General features: G+C 46.0%; 1 protein-coding gene across 1 annotated transcript in view; it reads right to left on the bottom strand.

Annotated features, from left to right (window-relative positions):
• The window catches only part of LOC122544267 (uncharacterized), an 85318-nt gene extending 70923 nt beyond the window's left edge, over positions 1-14395 (bottom strand). The window contains exon 1 of the mRNA XM_087980856.1: positions 14165-14395. Coding sequence (XP_087836982.1) covers positions 14165-14228 — 64 coding nt within the window. The 5' untranslated portion in view covers positions 14229-14395. The remainder of the gene's footprint in view (positions 1-14164) is intronic.
• Positions 14396-19204: the final 4809 nt, after the last annotated feature.

Genomic DNA, 19204 nt, shown 5'->3' with positions numbered 1-19204 from the left:
ATGATTCCCCAAATTAACCTTGTAGCTAAAATCCCTCACCACTCTGGTAAATCTACACATGCTACCTATAATGTGCTCACCAGATCTAAATGCAAAGAGCGTTGAGTAAAGGAGTTGAGAGATCATGTTGTGGATGATGGTGAGGCCACTTTTGGAATACTGTGTGCACTTCTGGTCTACCTCCTATAGGAAGGATATTATTAAATTGGAGAGGGTACAGAAAAGATTTGCAAGGATGCCACCTGGCCTGGACATTTTGAGTTACAGGGAAAGGCTGGATAGGCTGGGACATTTTTCCCTGGTGTGTCGGAGGCTGAGGGTTGACCTTATATAGGTTTATAAAATCATGAAGGGCATACATAGAGTCTTTTCCCTAGGGTAGGGGAGTCCACAACGAAAGGGCATAGGTTTAAGGTGAGAGAAGAAATATCTAAAAGAGACCTGAGGGACAAATTTTTCACACAGAGGGTGGTGCATATCCGTAAGGATCTAAAATTTGAATTTAGGCAACAAAAATATATAGATTTTTATTATAACAAAATGGTTTCTCGATTTAAAAGAATACTATAAAATGGCCTGTGAACCTGTACTGCTGATTTGTAGAATTAAGCAGAAATTCAAAGATAAGAGGACAATAGAGTTTTCAAAAGCTGAATACTGACACATTAATTGAGCAAGAGGCTCCTGGTATTTGAAGTTATAGGCAACAAGAGGCTCCTGGTATTTAATTATAGGTTATTATTAATATAATAAAATATAATATTTAATAAGTTAATAAATAATAATAATAATTTAATAATTTAAAAAATCAATACTTAAGTTGATTTTTTTAAAAAAGAAAATAAATATCACAATATTTTATAAGAAAAGTTATTTTTTGATAAAAAGGTTTGTGAAATTGATTAGCGTTTGTGGAAGTCTGATCAGTGAGTAATTTTTTTTTAAATTGGCTGCTATAAAACTGAAGTAATTTTAAAATGGGTAATTACATAGACAGAACAGATGATTCATTATCAATGTTAGTGAAATTATGTGAAAAATTTCCCGAAAAGTCTGAGGTCTTTATTCTTAAAAGTGAAATGCTCAAGCAAAATAACTCCAGAAACTAAAGGAGAAGGTAAACAAGCAGAATTGTGCAGTTCGATGGTTGGTCTTAGTTTTAATGAGGAAGACAATGATAATTCGGGTTTGGATGAGTGGTGCTTTTTTTTTATATTATTATATAATTTCTTTGCAGCTCCTATTTCAGACTCTTCCTTACAGGCTGATCGGTCTTTGGAATTTACAGCTGTTTCACTTAATTCTCAATAACTTTACCGCTGTAGTCCAGGAACAACATTGACAAGATAATAATCTCGCTGATGTATCTGCTGTACTGGCGCTATGAAGTCTGTTGAGGTTTTTAAAAGTGAAATGCTCGAGCAAAATAACTACAGAACTACAGTTGTTGTACCTGTTGTATCTGTTCAGCTTGGCTTGTCTTGCTTTGTTGCTTTTTTGTTCGTTTTGGTGATTGTTCTTTGTTTATGGAATATGGAGGCTGGCCGTTATTCTTTCTTGATGTGTTAAAAGATAAGGCTGGTCAGCGGTAACAATTCTCCCACACTTGGTTAAGCAATGATGCCACAGCCAGGATCTATCAGACTAAACTCCCAAGCTAAAAACTGAGATATGGTGTGTGTGTGTGTGTGTGTGTGAGAGAGAGAGAGAGAAAAAGTTTAACCCTTTGTGATTCGGTTCGAATGCACATTTGTTTGTTGGTGATTGAATGTTCCCTGGAGCTTGAGATCCGGGACTGTTTTGAATATGATTTCTATTATGGAAATTTAACATGATTTCTTTTAAGTTTAATGATTTTACAGTAATTATGAAAGAAAATATTAACTCCTGTTCTTTTTACAGGTCATGACTGCCTTACTATCAGTTCCTAACTAACATAAAAGCCAACCTTATTCAATTTCAAATCAGCTTAATATGGAGGAAAACAACATCATAACCTCTTTATTGTGTTTCAGACTCGTTTGTTTCCACTTAATTTTAAGACTGATGCGTTTCATTGGTGATTATGAAGTGCCAGCCGTAGCTTTATTCAGAAAGTCCCCTGACTCAATGACAGTTGAAATCTCAGTTCAACATTAGATTGTAATAAATCATCAAAAAAATCCTATGGTTAATATCTGTGTCCTTGGATTCAGCCATTATTCATGCATTAGTAGTTTTTTTTTAACTTCAATCGACAAATCCTTTTAAGGCAGCTCTGGTTATTTCTCGACCTATAGCATTGTAATTGAGTTATGACTGGTCAGGACTACTTAAGAAAACTAATTTTGGATTTAAATTAAGGGACTAAAACTGGGTAATTGTAGTGGATTTTAAAGTTGGGAACTGTACGCATTTTACATTTTAAATATTAAATAAGTGAATTTCCAATTTATGTATAATATATAAATGTATATTTATAAATTATGAGAAAATAAAATGTTGTATGTTACTCAGATATATTGTAAAAAAAATTACCATTGATATATTACCACAGAGGAGATCTGCTCTCAAACAAGCCAATGAGAACTAAGCTCTGTTGATTCTCCAATGTCCACAAAAATAATTGAAAACTTAGTTACTTATTTCCCATAATCTTCTTCAGATGTATCCCCACTCAGTGATGCATAAAGTATGCTTGGTACCACTCCACTCAGTGCTCTCTCCAAAATTCAAGCTGAAATCTATCCATATCATTAGGTGTCCCTAACGATGAAGAAGGACTACTGCCTGACTTAAGCAGGCACTGCTGTCACCCAGCATTCCAACCTTTGGAAAATAGGGACAGCCAAACATATTGAGGAATAGGGTGGTATATCAATCATTATTTCTTTCGTAGCATCACTGCCCCATTTCATGGAGTTGGCAAGCTCCATAATGTCACAGCCGTGTGATACAATGACTAGGACAAGTGAATGAGACAAATCACCTATTTAGTTATTCTCCTTTTGCAATTTTTGATTAGCTGAAAATTCAAATCCTAAAATTAGCTTTCAGATTATGACAAGTAAGATTCCAAAATGTACAGTTCGGAACAGGCTTTTAAGTTAGACAGGCATAAATTGATAAATTGGTTAAATGAGGTTAAAATGGAAAAGAGGCAAGGAGATCAACTACAAAAGGTAGGAGAGTGATGCAATAAGGAGGATAAAGCAGCAGAGTACAGTTTTTAAAATATTTTAGTCACTTGTTGTGTTTCCACTCTGAATTACAGATAATGATTATTTTATTTATTATTAATTATATATTATTATTTATTTATTATTATTTATAATAAATCAATTGTGTTAGCCTGAATCAATATTAATTGGCAGGATTCCTTCACACATTCTCAGTGACTTATCATATTGATTCATGGCTAATTTAAAACATGACTGCATTAATTCATTGTTAATTAAAGAATGGAAAGCTAGAAATAATGTGAGAAAACAATGTAAGGCCACCAAGATTGAGGAGTATATAAACAAGGTTAAAGCAACAATACCGTAAAATAAAATAAAACTTAGGCTCGGGATTCTGAGTAGAATCTATGTCTGGCATACCGACCCGTTTTGAGAATTGGGATTTTGTTCCTGTATACATGCTGAGCCCTGTGGCTATGTGGTTGGCACTGTTGCCTCGCAGTGCCAGGGTCCTGGGTTTAATGCCAGCCTTGGATGGCTGTCTGTGTGGAATTTGCACATTCTCCCCGTGTCTGTGTGGGTTTCCTCCGGGGGCTCCGGTTTCTTCCCACAGTCCAAAGATGCGCAGGTCAGGCGAATTGGCCATGCTAAATTGCCCATAGTGTTAAGTGCATTAGTCAGAGGGAAATGGGTTTATTCTTCATAGGATTGGTGTGGACTTCACCAGTTTCTTCATCCCCCCTCCCCCCACCTTGTCTCAGCCGAATCCCTCCAGCCCGGCACCGCCTTCCTGACCTGCAGCCTTCTTCTTGACCTCTCCGCCTCCATCCTACTCCGACCTATCACCCTCACCTTGACCTCTTTCCACCTATCACATTTCCAACGCCCCTCCTCCAAGTCCCTCCTCCCTACCTTTTATCTTCTCCTGCTGAACACTCTCTGCTCATTCCTGAAGAAGGGCCTGTGCCCGAAACGTCGAATCTCCTGTTCCCTGGATGCTGCCTGACCTGCTGTGCTGTTCCAGCAATAAAGTTTCAACGTGGATTTGTTGGGCCTGTTTCCACACTGTAGGAAATTGAATCGTCTCCTGATTGTCCCCAGCCTTAATTTAAACCATCCACTTGTTGAAACTTTTCCTTCTTTTGAAAATGAAGCATCCAGTCTTCATAGTCGATATCATGGGGATGAGTGACTTGCGCCATCTTAAACTGGGTCCCATCCCAGGGACTAGAGTAATGTTAATGAGGCATGCCCCTGACTACCAGACCAAATGGCCAAATGTGCTCAGTATGTCCAAGTGTGATACAGATGCAAATGCAGTAAAATTCTAGGAGTTGCCTGAATACGAATGGCTTGTGTTTCTCGACTGAAAGATGCGCTTATCTGTCTGATGGAAGTGGCAAACAATTGAACAATAATCAAGAAGCTCAATTACCTTTATTTAACCCTATGCTTTTGCAATGTTTTCCGGCTGGAGTCACTGACATGATCCAGACCAACAGTACAAACCAGTCCAGGAAGTTCCAGTCGCAAATGAGGTGAGCAGTGGTTTTCTTTTGAGATGGCCAGAACCAGACTGAACCATGATGCAAGTTACAGGTAAAACAAATTATATTCAGCATCCTCACGATCCCAAATGCCGTATGCCAGCCCTAATAGGGTTAATTGGGACCAGGATACCCAGTGGGGGCAGAACCTACCTCATGTACCTACCCGACGGCCACTGCTGGATAACCTTTTCCTGAGGGGATCCTGAAAATGGGGACAGGCAGGCCCCAGCATTTCACCTTTGAGACTGGCAACAAGACAAAATAAAACCCAGGGGCAAATGCCTGGCCCTTGCTTTAACTGTTGACATGTGGCCAATGTGGAGTAATGTGTCTTTAATGTTACCTCAGAGCTGACGTTGGGAATTGACAGGCTTTCATCCTATCAAAAGGAAAAACTACTAATATACACTGACTCTTCATTGTGCTTTTAATATGATCCACGATTTTGGAGCCTTGTGGGAACATTGAAGGTTTTTAACTCCAAAGGGGAGGCAGCGTTATAGTAATGATATTTTGACCAATCAATCTGACATTTATCAAGATATCTGTCTCATGCTGATGAAACTGATACTGTTTCTAAAGTGATGGGCAAGTATATGCAGCTGCCAAGCAGTTAGCCTTACAACTCAAACCTCTGATCCCATTGGGTCCCTAGCAAAACCTGTTTAGACACAGTTTAAGGACGGGTATGCCAGACCTGGGTAAGGTGCAGAAATCACTGGGGAATGATACTGTCTGTTCAGTGGCAATTCACAATGTAGAGGTTGATTTCTCTATGGCTTACTGACTGTAATCATACAGGTTATGTGTTTGGATTGTTTTCAATATTATTTTGAAATTTGGAAGTAATTTGCAAATTTCCATTTCTGAAATATTTACAGGCACTTTATACTACAATATACTACTGACTGAATTATCAAGTGATTTGATTTCATACATGGACATTAAGCCTAAATACCTTTGCTTTGTGTATGGAGCTTGTGAGAATACACACTGGTTGATTTGATTTATTTTTGGATTGGGCTGTTAGATCTAAGAAAGGGTGTCTGGCTGAGCTATTATCTTCACTTAGATACTTAGAACTGAACAGTGATGGTTTATAATTTTAAGACTGTACCAATATCTATATTCTAGACTTAGCTCAATATTAGAAAGATTTCAGTGTGATTTGAAAGCTTTGTGTCATGTTACCATAATTCGGGGACAGCATTGCCCTCCAGCCAATATTTACTACCCACTTTTCTCAAAATCATCATCAGATTTCTACAATTAATTCTAATTACTGTTAACTAAAGCTGTAGATCAGGCCATTTAATTGGGCACAATGTTAATTTCTTTTAATAAAAAGAGAATACAATATATGTTGCAGAACTAATCTAAATTTTAGATAATATAGATTTATTTTTATTAGCAAAGCTTCAAAGAGCATTACATCCCAGCAAAGCTGGATTTATAAAAATAGGTTTGCTTAAGTCACCCATGCCTGGGCTTTTCCATGTAAAATAAGAAAATAATAGGAAGGAAGGGAATCTATCGAGCATAATTTAAAATGAATGAACCTTTTGCCAGTATGGGCAATATATTTACTCCAGCGGGCTATTTCATTTTGATTAATTTGAGGTTTATTTATTTCAAAATTGCTCTTAGGGCTTCTAGCCTACTGAAGAGCGCAAAGTATGGCCTCAAATAAGGTATTCCCGCGATACTCAAACCAGAATATGGGTGACCCCTATCAGATTAGTTTGTGTTACTTCTTTGCTGCTGCCTATTTTAATTGAATATATGTACATTGTATATACTTATATACAATGAGGTAATGGTTTCTACTTCATTACAATGGACACTTCCCGGTCTCCAACCTTGCAAGGGGGGAGATGATAAAGATAGAACTTGACCTGCTGTGTGGACTGTCATTGCCAGCATTGGTGCACAAGAAGGGACAGTTTCCCTGAGCAACCAGAGACTGTGTACCAACTATGCCAGGAAGATGTCCTTGTGTGCCAAAAGACTGAATGTTGTTAAGAAAGACTTTTGCAGTGGTCAACTGCATAAAAAATTAACAGTTCATTTACAGAACAATAGACAATAGACAATAGGTGCAGGAGTAGGCCATTCTGCCCTTTGAGCCTGCACCGCCATTCAATATGATCATGGCTGATCATTCCTAATCAGTATCCTGTTTCTGCCTTATCTCCATAACCCTTGATTCCACTATCTCTAAGAGCTCTATCCAACTCTTTCTTAAATGAATCCAGAGATTGGGCTTCCACTGCCCTCTGGGGCAGAGCATTCCACACAGCCACCACTCTCCGGGTAAAGAAGTCCTCATCTCTGTCCTAAATGTTCTACCCTGTATTTTTAAGCTGTGTCCTCTGGTTCGGCACTCGCCCATCAGCGGAAACATGTTTCCTGCTGCCAGAGTGTCCAATCCTTTCATAATCTTATATGTCTCAATCTTCCTCTCAGTCTTCTAAACTCAAGGGTATACAAGCCCAGTCGCTTCAGTCTTTCTGTGTAAGGTAATCCCGCCATTCCAGGAATTGACCTCGTGAACCTACGCTGCACTCCCTCAATAGCCAGAATGTCTTTCCTCAAATTTGGAGACCAGAGCTGCGCACAGTACTCCAGGTGTGGTCTCACCAGGGCCCTGTACAGCTGTAGAAGAACCTCTTTGCTTCGATACTCAATTCCTCTTGTAATGAAGGCCAGCATGCTATTAGCCTTCCTCACTAGTCTAGATGGTCTTTACCATGTAAAACTGTTGCGTGCCAGTTTGATGACATTTGTACTATGGGCATCCCTGATAAGCCTTATCCCCTTTCAGATAGATCATGTCGTAAAAGAGACAAAGGTGGGATGTTTCTAGGAACCCATAATAAAATGTTTGGAGAGGATGAAGTAATTTGTTCTGCCCTTACTTCAGTAACAGACACCCTGACCCCTTTTATCCTTCCAAAGCCTAACAAGGGGGTATGGAATAGTACTAAAGTATTTACAGGATGTAATATCTTTTTAGTTATTTCCTATTCCCATCTGCTATTTGTTTATGGACTTCCTCCAATAAATCCGCAATATCCTATCCAAATTACTACAAGGGTAAGGGACAGGGGTGCGCTTATGCAAGTGTGCCTACATTTTTTTTCCTGTGCTATGATTAAATGAATTGGTCGCCACTGCTTTGCTGAAGGACCTCGCACCTCATTTGTATGCCTTAACAAAAAATGTATCCCGATTATCACTGGAATTTAAACTCTATGTGGAGAGGGTAACAACACCCACCTTCATTATGATACCCCTAAAGGCACTAATATTTTCCCAGGTATTGGAGGGGAAGAACCATTTTGGGTTGCTGACCATGTTTCTTATCAAGAAACCCACCTCATTAGTAGTGGATGATTTTCACCCTCAGCACCCAGGCCAAATCATGTAATCATGGATTATCCACATACCCCAGGAAGTCACAAAGATAGGCCCGCTTCTTACTGGAAGGACCCTCTATTGCCTATGCTAAACCTGGATATTTTTGTTTCAGTTATAATAAGGCAGCTAACTACTTTGTCCTGAGTAGACAAGTAGTCCTCATGCCGTATCTGTAGGAATACTATTTCCAACTCCTGTTCCCTATCCAGTTACCTGGCAACGAGATCATAATTCCCTTTTTAAACATACAGTTTCTCCTGACTTCTGAGCAGAATGGAAAAATCCAAAGACCATATCAAGAAGTAAACCACACTCATTGGCATGTGCAGCTCTTAGTGTTCTTTCACTACGAGAGTCCTTAAGAATATTAGTCATCAAAACCATAATGATCTCATTGGTGGAGTCACAATTCTGGGGAATGAGACAACTGCCGCTTTAATAGAAATTAGGGACATGCTTTGAGAACTGCGCCTATTTGCCCAACAAAACCGATTACATACTTGCGAAAGAAGGTGGATTTTGTGTTATAGTTAAAGGAAAATGTATTATGAGGGTCACTGAAAACATTACGAGACATATTGATAATATTCACACTTTTGTCAACCAAGTGAACAAAGGTCCAGGATGGGAAGATTGGGGTTTGGCTCATGGTGCAACTGTTTAATGAATATGTCTATGTATGGTGCTATTGTTTTAATTGGTCTTTTTATTGGTATTGCTATAGTTAAGCGTATTATTGCCAAAATATTAACTTCTATTGACAATATTGGCTCCACTCAGAAAATGCTTCTTCCCCAATTAAATGAAGATGAGGAAACCCCATTGCCTGCCCTAAGTTCCCCTTCGGAGGAAGAGGAAATATGGCAGTCTTTTGCTGTCATTGAATTGGATTAATTTGATCCATGCTTTTATGGTGTGGTCATAAAATGACCAAAAGGGGGAAATGAGGATCTAAAATTTGAATTTAGGCAACAAAAATATGTAGACCTTTCTTGTAATTAAGAACCCTTTCCCAGGAAATATCATCAGATATTTCAGGAGTTGGAAATAGTGTTCCTACAGCCAAGGCATGAGGACTACTTGCTCTATTCAGGACAAAGTAGTTAGCTGCCTTATTATAACTGTAAATCATGTCACCCTATTATATGTGATTGGCCTTCCTTGAAATAAAGGCTGTACTATTTCTTAAAAAACATATAAACATGCGTAATTTTCAATGTAATTGCGTAACTTCATCATGGAACACAGAAGCTTCAACCTCCTGAGTTGCTAGATAGAAGGTACCTGAATTCAATAAACTAATTCGTGGGCGGCCCGGCGGCCCAGTGGTTAGCACTGCTGCCTCACAGCGCCAGGGACCCGGGTTCAATCCCCGCCTCAGGCGACTGACTGTGTGGAGTTTGCACGTTCTCCCCGTGTCTGCGTGGGTTTCCTCCGGGTGCTCCGGTTTCCTCCCACAGTCACAAAGATGTTAAATTGCCCGTAGTGTTAGGTAGGGGGTAAATGCAGGGGTACGGGTGGGTTGTGCTTCGGCGGGGCGGTGTGGACTTGTTGGGCCGAAGGGCCTGTTTCCACACTGTAATGTAATCTAATCTAATCTAATCTAAATCTTCATCTGGAATGAGCTGCCAGAGGAAGTGGTAGACGTAGATACAGTTACCACATTTAAAAGAAATTGGGCAGGGACATGAACAATTAAGGTTCAGAGAGAATGTGGTTGAAATGCAGGCCAATGGAATCTACTTTACATAAATGTGAGCATTTAGATAAATGTTGGTATTTTAATGAGCCAAACTGGGGCACGACTTACACAGTCAGTAGTAGGGCCCTGGGGAGTGTTATAGAACGGGTTCATATCTCCTTGAAACCGGAGTCACAGGTAGACAGGGTGGTGAAGAAGGCTTCTGGTATGCTTACTTTCATCACTTAGAGCACTGAGTATAAAAGTGGGGATGTCTTGCTGCAGCTGTACAAAACATTGGTGAGGCCCTGTACTGTGTGCAGTTCTGGTCACCCCACTGTAGAAAAGGTATGACTAAACTAGAAAGAGTGCAGAAAAGACTTACTAGGAAGAAACATAGGCTGGAAGGTTTGAGGTATAAGGAGTGGTTGGATTGGCTGGGAGTTTTTTTCCCTGGAGCGCAGGAGACTGACCTTATAGAGGTTGATAAAATCATGAGAGGCATTGATAAGGTAGATAGCCAACAGCCTATCCTCATGGTAGTGGAGTCTGAAACTAGTGGGCGTAGGTTTAAAGTGAGAGGGGAGAGATACAATAGGGTCCACAGGGGCAATGTTTTCACATAGAGGGTGGTGAGTGTCTGGAATGTGCTGTCAGAAAGAGCAGGGACGGCTGGAACAATTCAGTAATTTGAGAAACATTTAGACTGGGACATGGATGGGAGAGGAATGGAGGGGTATGGAACAACCACAGGCAAATGGGACCAGTTTAAATCATGAAAATGGGGCAGCATGGCAAGCTGGGCTGAAGGGCCTGTTTCCATACTGTAGACCTCCATGATGCTATGAGATAGGATTAGTTCAATTTGGTCAGCTTGATGCGGAGGGGCTGGTGTTGGAGTGGGGTGAACAAAGTCAGAAACCAGATTAAAGTCCAAACAGGTTTATTTGAAATCCCAAGCTTTCGGAACATAGCCCTTTCATCAGGTGAAGTCTTGGAGGGAGGGTTCTGTTTCTGCGCTGTATTGTCTTTGTCTACAGGAGTAGTGCCAGAAGACTGGAGGACAACAAATACTGTTCCCTTGTTCAAGAAAGGGAGTCAGGACAACCCTGGGAATGATAGACCAGTGAGCCTCACTTCGGGTTGTGTGTAAATTGTTGGAAAAGGTTATAAGAGATAGGATTTATAATAATCTCGAAAGGAATAAGTTGATTAGGGATCTTCATGAGGTTTTGTGAAGGATAGATCATGCCTCACAAACCTTATTGAGTTCTTTGAGAAGGTGACCAAGCAGGTGGGTGAAGGTCAGGCGGTTGATGTGGATGTACACAGATCCTTGAAAGTTGCCACCCAGGTTGACAGGGTTGTTAAGAAGGCATACAATGGGTTAGCTTTTATTAATAGAGGGATCGAGTTCTGGAACCATGAGGTTATGCTGCAACTGTACAAAATTCTGGTGCGGCCGCACTTGGCGTATTGTGTACAGTTCTGGTCACTGCTTTATAAGAAGGATGTGGAAGCTTTGGAAAGGGTGCAGAGGAGATTTACTGGGATGTTGCCTGGTGTGGAGGGACGGTCTTACGAGGAAAGGCTGAGGGACTTGAGGCTGTTTTCGTTAGAGAGAAGAAGGTTGAGAGGTGACTTAATAGAGACATATAAGATAATCGGAGGGTTAGATAGGGTGGACAGGGAGAGCCTTTTTCCAAGTATGGTGACGGCGAGTATGAGGGGGCATAGCTTTAAATTGAGGGGTGATAGATATAGGACAGATGTCAGAGGTAGTTTCTTCACTCAGAGAGTAGTAAGGGTATGGAATGCTTTGCCTGCAATGGTAGTAGACTCACCAACTTTAAGTACATTTAAGTCGTCATTGGACAAGCATATGGACGTACATGGAATAGTGTAGGTTAGATGGGCTTCAGATTGGTATGACAGGTCGGCGCAACATTGAGGGCCGAAGGGCCTGTACTGCGCTGTCATGTTCTATGTTCTAACCCTATCAATCTGGGTGGCAACTTTCAAGTATCTATGCACCTGGTCACTGTCGTGGAGAACATATAGAAAACCACCAGGAGATGCAGAAAGTTCTTCAAGAAGTAGGTCTTTTATTTGCAAACCAAAAACCATGGCACTGAGAACGCAGATTCTCGAATGCCCCTGAACCTCAGGGTCTGTGGTTTTTTTATCTTTTTTTATCATGTTTCTGTTAGCTTATCAGCATGTCCAACTATATTAATCAAAGTACCTCAGTCTAGCTACACAATAAGCCAGTGATGTTAGTTCCCATCATCTCTTTAGTTGTACATTCTACTTAATGTTATTCTAATGTCACGGTTAGATTTTTAGTGTCAGCTTTTCCAACAATGGTCTTTCATTCCAGACCCTACTTAATATTTTCCTGATGTCATGATTAGATATTTATTGTCAATAGTCTCAAGCAGGCTGACTCTACTAACTATTAATTAGATATTTAATGACGTGTCCCAAATATTTATGGTCCCAATCTTGTCATAGTGATACTTAAAAAGGAGGCTAACCTTACTAACTGTTATCTCATCTCGCCATAGTGACCTTTCAGCCTTAACCTTACTCTGCTCACTGGTGTAAGACCATTCCACTGTCTTATCCCATCCTGCCTTCCACACACCCCTTGCAACAGATCGCCAGTGGACTCCATGCTTTAGCCCTTCCCTTGCTTTCATGCTCTTTATTTTCCATAACTCCCACATGAGGCAGCACAGTGTCTCAGTGGTTAGCACTGCTGCCCCCCAGTGCCAGGGACCTGAGTTTGATTCCTGTCTCGGGCGACTGCGTGGAGTTTGTACATTCTCCCCGTGGGTTTCCTCCAGGTGCTCCGGTTTCCTCCCACAATACAAAAGATGTGCAGGTTAAGGTGAATTGGTCATGCTAAATTGCCCATAGTGTTAGGTGTATTAGTCAGGGGTAAATATAGGGGAATGGGTCTGGGTGGGTTACTCTTCGGAGGGTCGGTGTGGACTTGTTGGGCTAAATGGCCTGTTTCCATACTGTAGGGAATCTAATCTCTCTGCTCATCTACACTACCAAGAATCTTACCATTAGCCCACTACTCTGCATTCCTGTTACTCCTTCCAAAGTGAATCACCTCACAATTTTCCACATTAAGCTCCATTTGCCACCTCTCAGCCCAGCTCTGCAGCTTACCTATGTTCCTCTGTCATCTACAACACCCTTTGTCACTATCCACAACTCTCCAGACCTTAATGTCGTCTGCAAATTTACTAACTTACTTTTCTACGCCCTCATCCAGGTCGTTTATAAAAATGACGAACAGCAGTGGACCCAACACCGACCCTTGCAGTGCCCCATTAGTAACTGGACTCCAGGATGAACATTTCCCATCAACCACCACCCCCTCTGTCTTCTTTCAGCAAGCCAATTACTGATCCAAACTGCTATATCTCCCACAATCCCATTCCTCCGCATTTTGTACAATAGCCTACTGTGGGCAACCTTATCGAATGCCTTGTTGTTAAGAAGGCATACAGTGTACTGGATTTTATTGATCGTGGATTGAGTTTCGGAACTATGAGATAATGCTGCAGCTGTACCTGGAGTATTGTGTACAGTTCTGGTCACCGCATTACAGGAAGGACGTGGAAGCTTTGGAAAAGGATCAAGAGATTTACTAGGATATTGCCTGTTGAGGAGGAAAGGTCATAAGAGTGAAGGCTGAGGAACTTGAGGCTGTTTCCGTTAGAAAGAAGAAGGTTGAGAGGTGATTTAATTGAGAGATAGGTTGGATAGTGAGAGCCTTTTTCCTCAGATGGTGATGGCTAGCACGAGGGGATGTAGCTTTAAGTTCAGGGGTAATAGATATAGGACAGATGTCAAGCAGTATTTGGGGTATGGAATGCACTGCCTACAACAGGAGTAGACTCTCCAACGTTAGGGGCATGTAAATGGTCATTAGATAGACTTGGACGAGAATGGAATAGTGTAGGTTAGATGGGCTTCTGATTGGCTCCCCAGGTCAGCTCAACATCGAGGGCTGAAGGGCCTGTACTGCATTCTAATGTTCTACGTTCTATGTGCGACTCAATGAATCTATACTGTAGTTGAGACTGAACCAGTGCTTTGACATTGTTCAAGGTTACTTCTCTACTTCTGGAGCCAATTCCTCAACTAAGATGCTAATCGTCAATGAACTGAGCTCTGAACGGAGAAAGGTGAAGGACTGAGAAAGCCCCAGTTCACTTCATACGGAACAGGGAAAGGTGTCAGAAGTGGGACTCTTGAGTCTAACAAACACCAGGCTGAGGAGAACACTTCTTGATCTGACTACACACACATGCACACATTCCAACACTTACCTTCAGAGAGAAACGAGCAGATGAGAACGGTTGGGTATAATGTTTTTAGGCATCTCTGCAACATTGTTTGAATTGATCAGGCCAATTCTCAGTTTCTGCTTCAGGCAACTTCCTGATGAACAGGGAACGCCCCCGGTTCACTGGAAAATGACGAAGTTTCATATTTCTCTTTTGAAGTTCTCCTGTCCAGGCAGTCTGAGTGCTGGTAAACTGTTTCCTGACACACCCCCACCACCAATGACTGGCAGAGAAAGGGGAGTCACTTTGAGGAGATTGACCTGCCAGCTCCCCACTAACACACACTGGGCGTAAGAGATAACACAATCCAACAGCCACAAATATTGCCACTTTATTACAGGAAACTGTGCCGTGACTAAGCGAAAGCGATTCACCACTACGGATCGATTTGAATTCACGTCACACTGAGAGATTTCAAACAGCAAGGTTGAACGCCTCTTGTCAAAGTCTGAAGGTTCTGGGTAAAAATTCCAACTTGCCAGGACGGTTTACACCATAAGGTTCAAACACCGAGGGTCAGTACACAGGGAGTGCCGCACTGTCGGAGGGTCAGGGCCGACGGGGTGTCGCATGTTGGAGGGTCAGTGCTGAGGGAGTGCCACATTGTCGGAGGGTCAGTACAGAGGGAGTGCTGGACTATCAGAGGGTCTATGCTGAGAGAGTGCTTCACTGTCGGAGGGTCAGTGCTGAGGGAGGGCTGCGCTGTCGGAGGGTCAGTGCTGAGGGAGGGCCGCACTGTCGGAGGGTCAGTGCTGAGGGAGTGCTTCACTGTCAGAGGGACAGTACTGAGGTAGTGCTGCACTGTCGGAGGGTCAGTGCTGAGGGAGTGCTGCACTGTCAGAGGGTCAGTGCTGTGGGAGTGCCGCACTGTCGGAGGGTCAGTGCTGTGGGAGTGCCGCACTGTCGGAGGGTCAGTGCTGTGAGAGTGCTGCACTGTCGGGGGTCAGTGCTGAGGGAGTGCCGCACTGTCGGAGGGTCAGTGCTGAGGGAGTGCCGCACTGTCGGAGGGTCAGTGCTGAGGGAGTGCCGCACTGTCGGAGGGTCAGTGCTGAGGGAGTGCCGCACTGTCGGAGGGTCAGTGCTGAGGGAGTGCCGCACTGTCGGAGGGTCAGTGCTGAGGGAGTGCTTCACTGTCAGAGGGACAGTACTGAGGTAGTGCTGCACTGTCGGAGGGTCAGTGCTGAGGGAGTGCTGCACTGTCGGAGGGTCAGTGCTGTGGGAGTGCCGCACTGTCGGAGGGTCAGTGCTGTGGGAGTGCCGCACTGTCGGAGGGTCAGTGCTGAGGGAGTGCTGCACTGTCAGAGGGTCAGTGCTGTGGGAGTGCCGCACTGTCGGAGGGTCAGTGCTGTGGGAGTGCCGCACTGTCGGAGGGTCAGTGCTGTGAGAGTGCTGCACTGTCGGGGGTCAGTGCTGAGGGAGTGCCGCACTGTCGGAGGGTCAGTGCTGAGGGAGTGCCGCACTGTCGGAGGGTCAGTGCTGAGGGAGTGCCGCACTGTCGGAGGGTCAGTGCTGAGGGAGTGCCGCACTGTCGGAGGGTCAGTGCTGAGGGAGTGCCGCACTGTCGGAGGGTCAGTGCTGAGGGAGTGCCGCACTGTCGGAGGGTCAGTGCTGAGGGAGTGCCGCACTGTCAGAGGGTCAGTGCTGAGGGAGTGCCGCACTGTCAGAGGGTCAGTGCCGAGGGAGTTACGCACTGTCGGAGGGTCAGTGCTGAGGGAGAGCCGCACTGTCGGAGGGTCAGTGCTGAGGGAGTGCCGCACTGTCGGAGGGTGAGTACTGAGAGAGTGCCGCACTGTTGGAGGGTCAGTGCTGAGGGAGTGCCACATTGTCGGAGGGTCAGTACAGAGGGAGTGCTGGACTATCAGAGGGTCTATGCTGAGGGAGTGCTTCACTGTCAGAGGGACAGTACTGAGGTAGTGCTGCACTGTCGGAGGGTCAGTGCTGAGGGAGTGCCGCACTGTCGGAGGGTCAGTGCTGAGGGAGTTACGCACTGTCGGAGGGTCAGTGCTGAGGGAGAGCCGCACTGTCGGAGGGTCAGTGCTGAGGGAGTGCCGCACTGTCGGAGGGTGAGTACTGAGAGAGTGCCGCACTGTTGGAGGGTCAGTGCTGAGGGAGTGCCACATTGTCGGAGGGTCAGTACAGAGGGAGTGCTGGACTATCAGAGGGTCTATGCTGAGGGAGTGCTTCACTGTCAGAGGGACAGTACTGAGGTAGTGCTGCACTGTCGGAGGGTCAGTGCTGAGGGAGTGCCGCACTGTCGGAGGGTCAGTGCTGAGGGAGTGCCGCACTGTCGGAGGGTCAGTGCTGAGGGAGTGCCGCACTGTCGGAGGGTCAGTGCTGAGGGAGTGCCGCACTGTCGGAGGGTCAGTGCTGAGGGAGTGCCGCACTGTCGGAGGGTCAGTGCTGAGGGAGTGCCGCACTGTCAGAGGGTCAGTGCTGAGGGAGTGCCGCACTGTCAGAGGGTCAGTGCTGAGGGAGTGCCGCACTGTCGGAGGGTGAGTACTGAGAGAGTGCCGCACTGTCGGAGGGTCAGTGCTGTGGGAGTGCCGCACTGTCGGAGGGTCAGTGCTGAGGGAGTGCCGCACTGTTGGAGGGTCAGCGCTGAGGGAATGCCGGACTGTCGGATGGTCAGTACAGAGTGAGTGCCGAACTGTTGGAGGGTCAGTAGTGAGGGAGTGCCACACTGTCAGAGGGTCAATGCTGAGGGAGTGCTGCACTGTAGGAGGGTCAGTGCTGAGGGAGTGCCGCACTGTCGGAGGGTCAGTGCTGAGGGAGTGCCCCACTGTCAGGGGGACAGGACAGAGGGAGTGCAGCACTGTCAGAGGGTCAGTACCGAGGGAGCGCCACACTGACGGAGATTCAATGCTGAGGGAGTTACACACTGTTGGAGGGTCAGTACTGAGGGAGTGACGCACTGTCGGAGGGTCAGTGCTGAGGGAGTACCACACTGTCACAGGGTCAGTGCTGAGGGAGTGCCGCACTGTCAGCGGGTCAGTAGTGAGGGAGTGCCGGAACTGTCAGAGGGTGAGTACTGAGGGAGTGCCAACTTGTCGGAGGGTCAGTACTGAGGGAGCGCTGCACTGTCGTAGGGTCAGTGCTGAGGGAGTGCCACACTGTTCAAGGGTCAGTACAGAGTGGTGGCCATTCGGTCAATGGGTCAGTACAGAGGGAGTTACGCACTGTCGGAGGGTCAGTGCTGAGGGAGAGCCGCACTGTCGGAGGGTCAGTGCTGAGGGAGTGTCGCACTGTCGGAGGGTCAGTGCTGAGGGAGTGCCTCACTGTTGGAGGGTCAGCGCTGAGGGAATGCCGAACTGTCGGATGGTCAGTACAGAGTGAGTGCCGAACTGTTGGAGGGTCAGTAGTGAGGGAGTGCCACACTGTCAGAGGGTCAATGCTGAGGGAGTGCCAACTTGTCGGAGGGTCAGTACAGAGGGAGTGCCGCACTGTCGGAGGGTCAGTGCTGTGGGAGTGCCGCACTGTCGGAGGGTCAGTGCTGAGGGAGATGCCAGACTGTCGGAGGGTCAGTGCTGAGGGTGATGCCAGACTGTCGGAGGGTTCGTACTGAGGGAGTGCCGGAATGTCAGAGGGTCAGCACTGCGGGAGTGCCACACTGTGGAAGGGTCAATGCTGAGGGAGAGTCAGTGCTGAGGGAGGCTGCACTATCAGAGGGTCAGTGCTGAGGGAGCGCCACACTGTGGAAGGGTCATTGCTGAGGGAGTGATGCACTGTCAGAGGGTCAGTAGTGAGGGAATGCTGCACTGTTGGAGGGTCAGTGCTGAGGGAGCATCGCACTGTCGGACGGTAAGTGCTGAGGGAGTGGGCACTGTGAGAGGGTCAGTGCTGAGGGAATGCTGCACTGTCGGAGGGTCAGTGCTGAGGGAGTTACGCACTGTCAGAGGGTCAGTGCTGAGGGAACGCCGCACTGTAGGAGGGTCAGTACTGAGGGACCGCCGCACTGTCAGAGGGTCAGTAATGAGGACGCGCCGCACTGCGGAAGGGTCAGTGCTAAGGGAGTGATGCACTGTCAGAGGGTCAGTGCTGAGGGAGTGATGCACTGTCGGAGGGTCAGTGCTGAGGCAGTGCCGCACTGTCGGAGGGTCAGCACTGAGGGAGTGCCGCACTGTCGGAGGGTCATTGCTGAGGGAGTGCCGCACTATCCGAGGCTCAGTGCTGAGGGAGTGCCGCACTGTCGCAGGGTCAGTGCTGAGGGAGTGCCTCAGCGTTGTAGGGTCAGTGCTGAGGGAGTGATGCACTGTCGGAGGGTCATTGCTGAGGGAGCGCCGCACTATCCGAGGCTCAGTGCTGAGGGAGTGCCGCACTGTCGCAGGGTCAGTGCTGAGGGAGTGCCGCACTGTCGGAGGGTCAGTGCTGAGGGAGTGCTGCACTGTCATGGGTCAGTACTGAGGGAGTGCCGCACTGTGGAAGGGTCAGTGCTGAGGGAGTTACGCACTGTCGGAGGGTCAGTGCTGAGGGAGTGCTGCCCTGTCGGAGGGTCAGTGCTGAGGGAGCGCCGCAATGTTGTAGGGTCAGTGCTGAGGGAGTGGCACCCTGCTGGAGGGTCAATGCTGAGGGAGCCTGCACTGTCAGAGGGTTAGTGCTGGGGGAGCGCCGCACTGTCGGAGGGTGAGTGCAGAGGGAGTGCCGGACAGTCGGAGGGTGAGTACTGAGGGAGTGCTGCACTGTTGGAGGGTCAGTGCTGAGGGAGTGCCACACTGTCAGAGGGTCAGTGCTGAGGGAACGCCGGACTGTGGAAGGGTCAGTGCTAAGGGAGTGATTGACCCCCAGCACGGTGCCACTCCCTCAGCACTGACCCTACAACACTGCGGGGCTCCCTCAGCACTGACCCATGACAGTGTGGCAGTCCCTCAGCACTGACCCTTCAACAGTCCGGCACTGTCGGAGGGTCAGTGCAGAGTGAGTTACGCACTGTCGGAGGGTCAGTGCTGAGGGAGTGCCACACTGTAGGAGGGTTAGGACAGAGGGAGTGCTGCACTGTCAGAGGGTCAGTACTGAGGGAGTGCTGCA

Source organism: Chiloscyllium plagiosum, unplaced genomic scaffold, assembly GCF_037043375.1.
Source record: "Chiloscyllium plagiosum isolate Xiang-an unplaced genomic scaffold, Cpla_swu_hap1 HiC_scaffold_38, whole genome shotgun sequence".
NCBI classification, from domain to species: domain Eukaryota; kingdom Metazoa; phylum Chordata; class Chondrichthyes; order Orectolobiformes; family Hemiscylliidae; genus Chiloscyllium; species Chiloscyllium plagiosum.
This window is presented reverse-complemented; position numbering and strand designations above follow the sequence as displayed.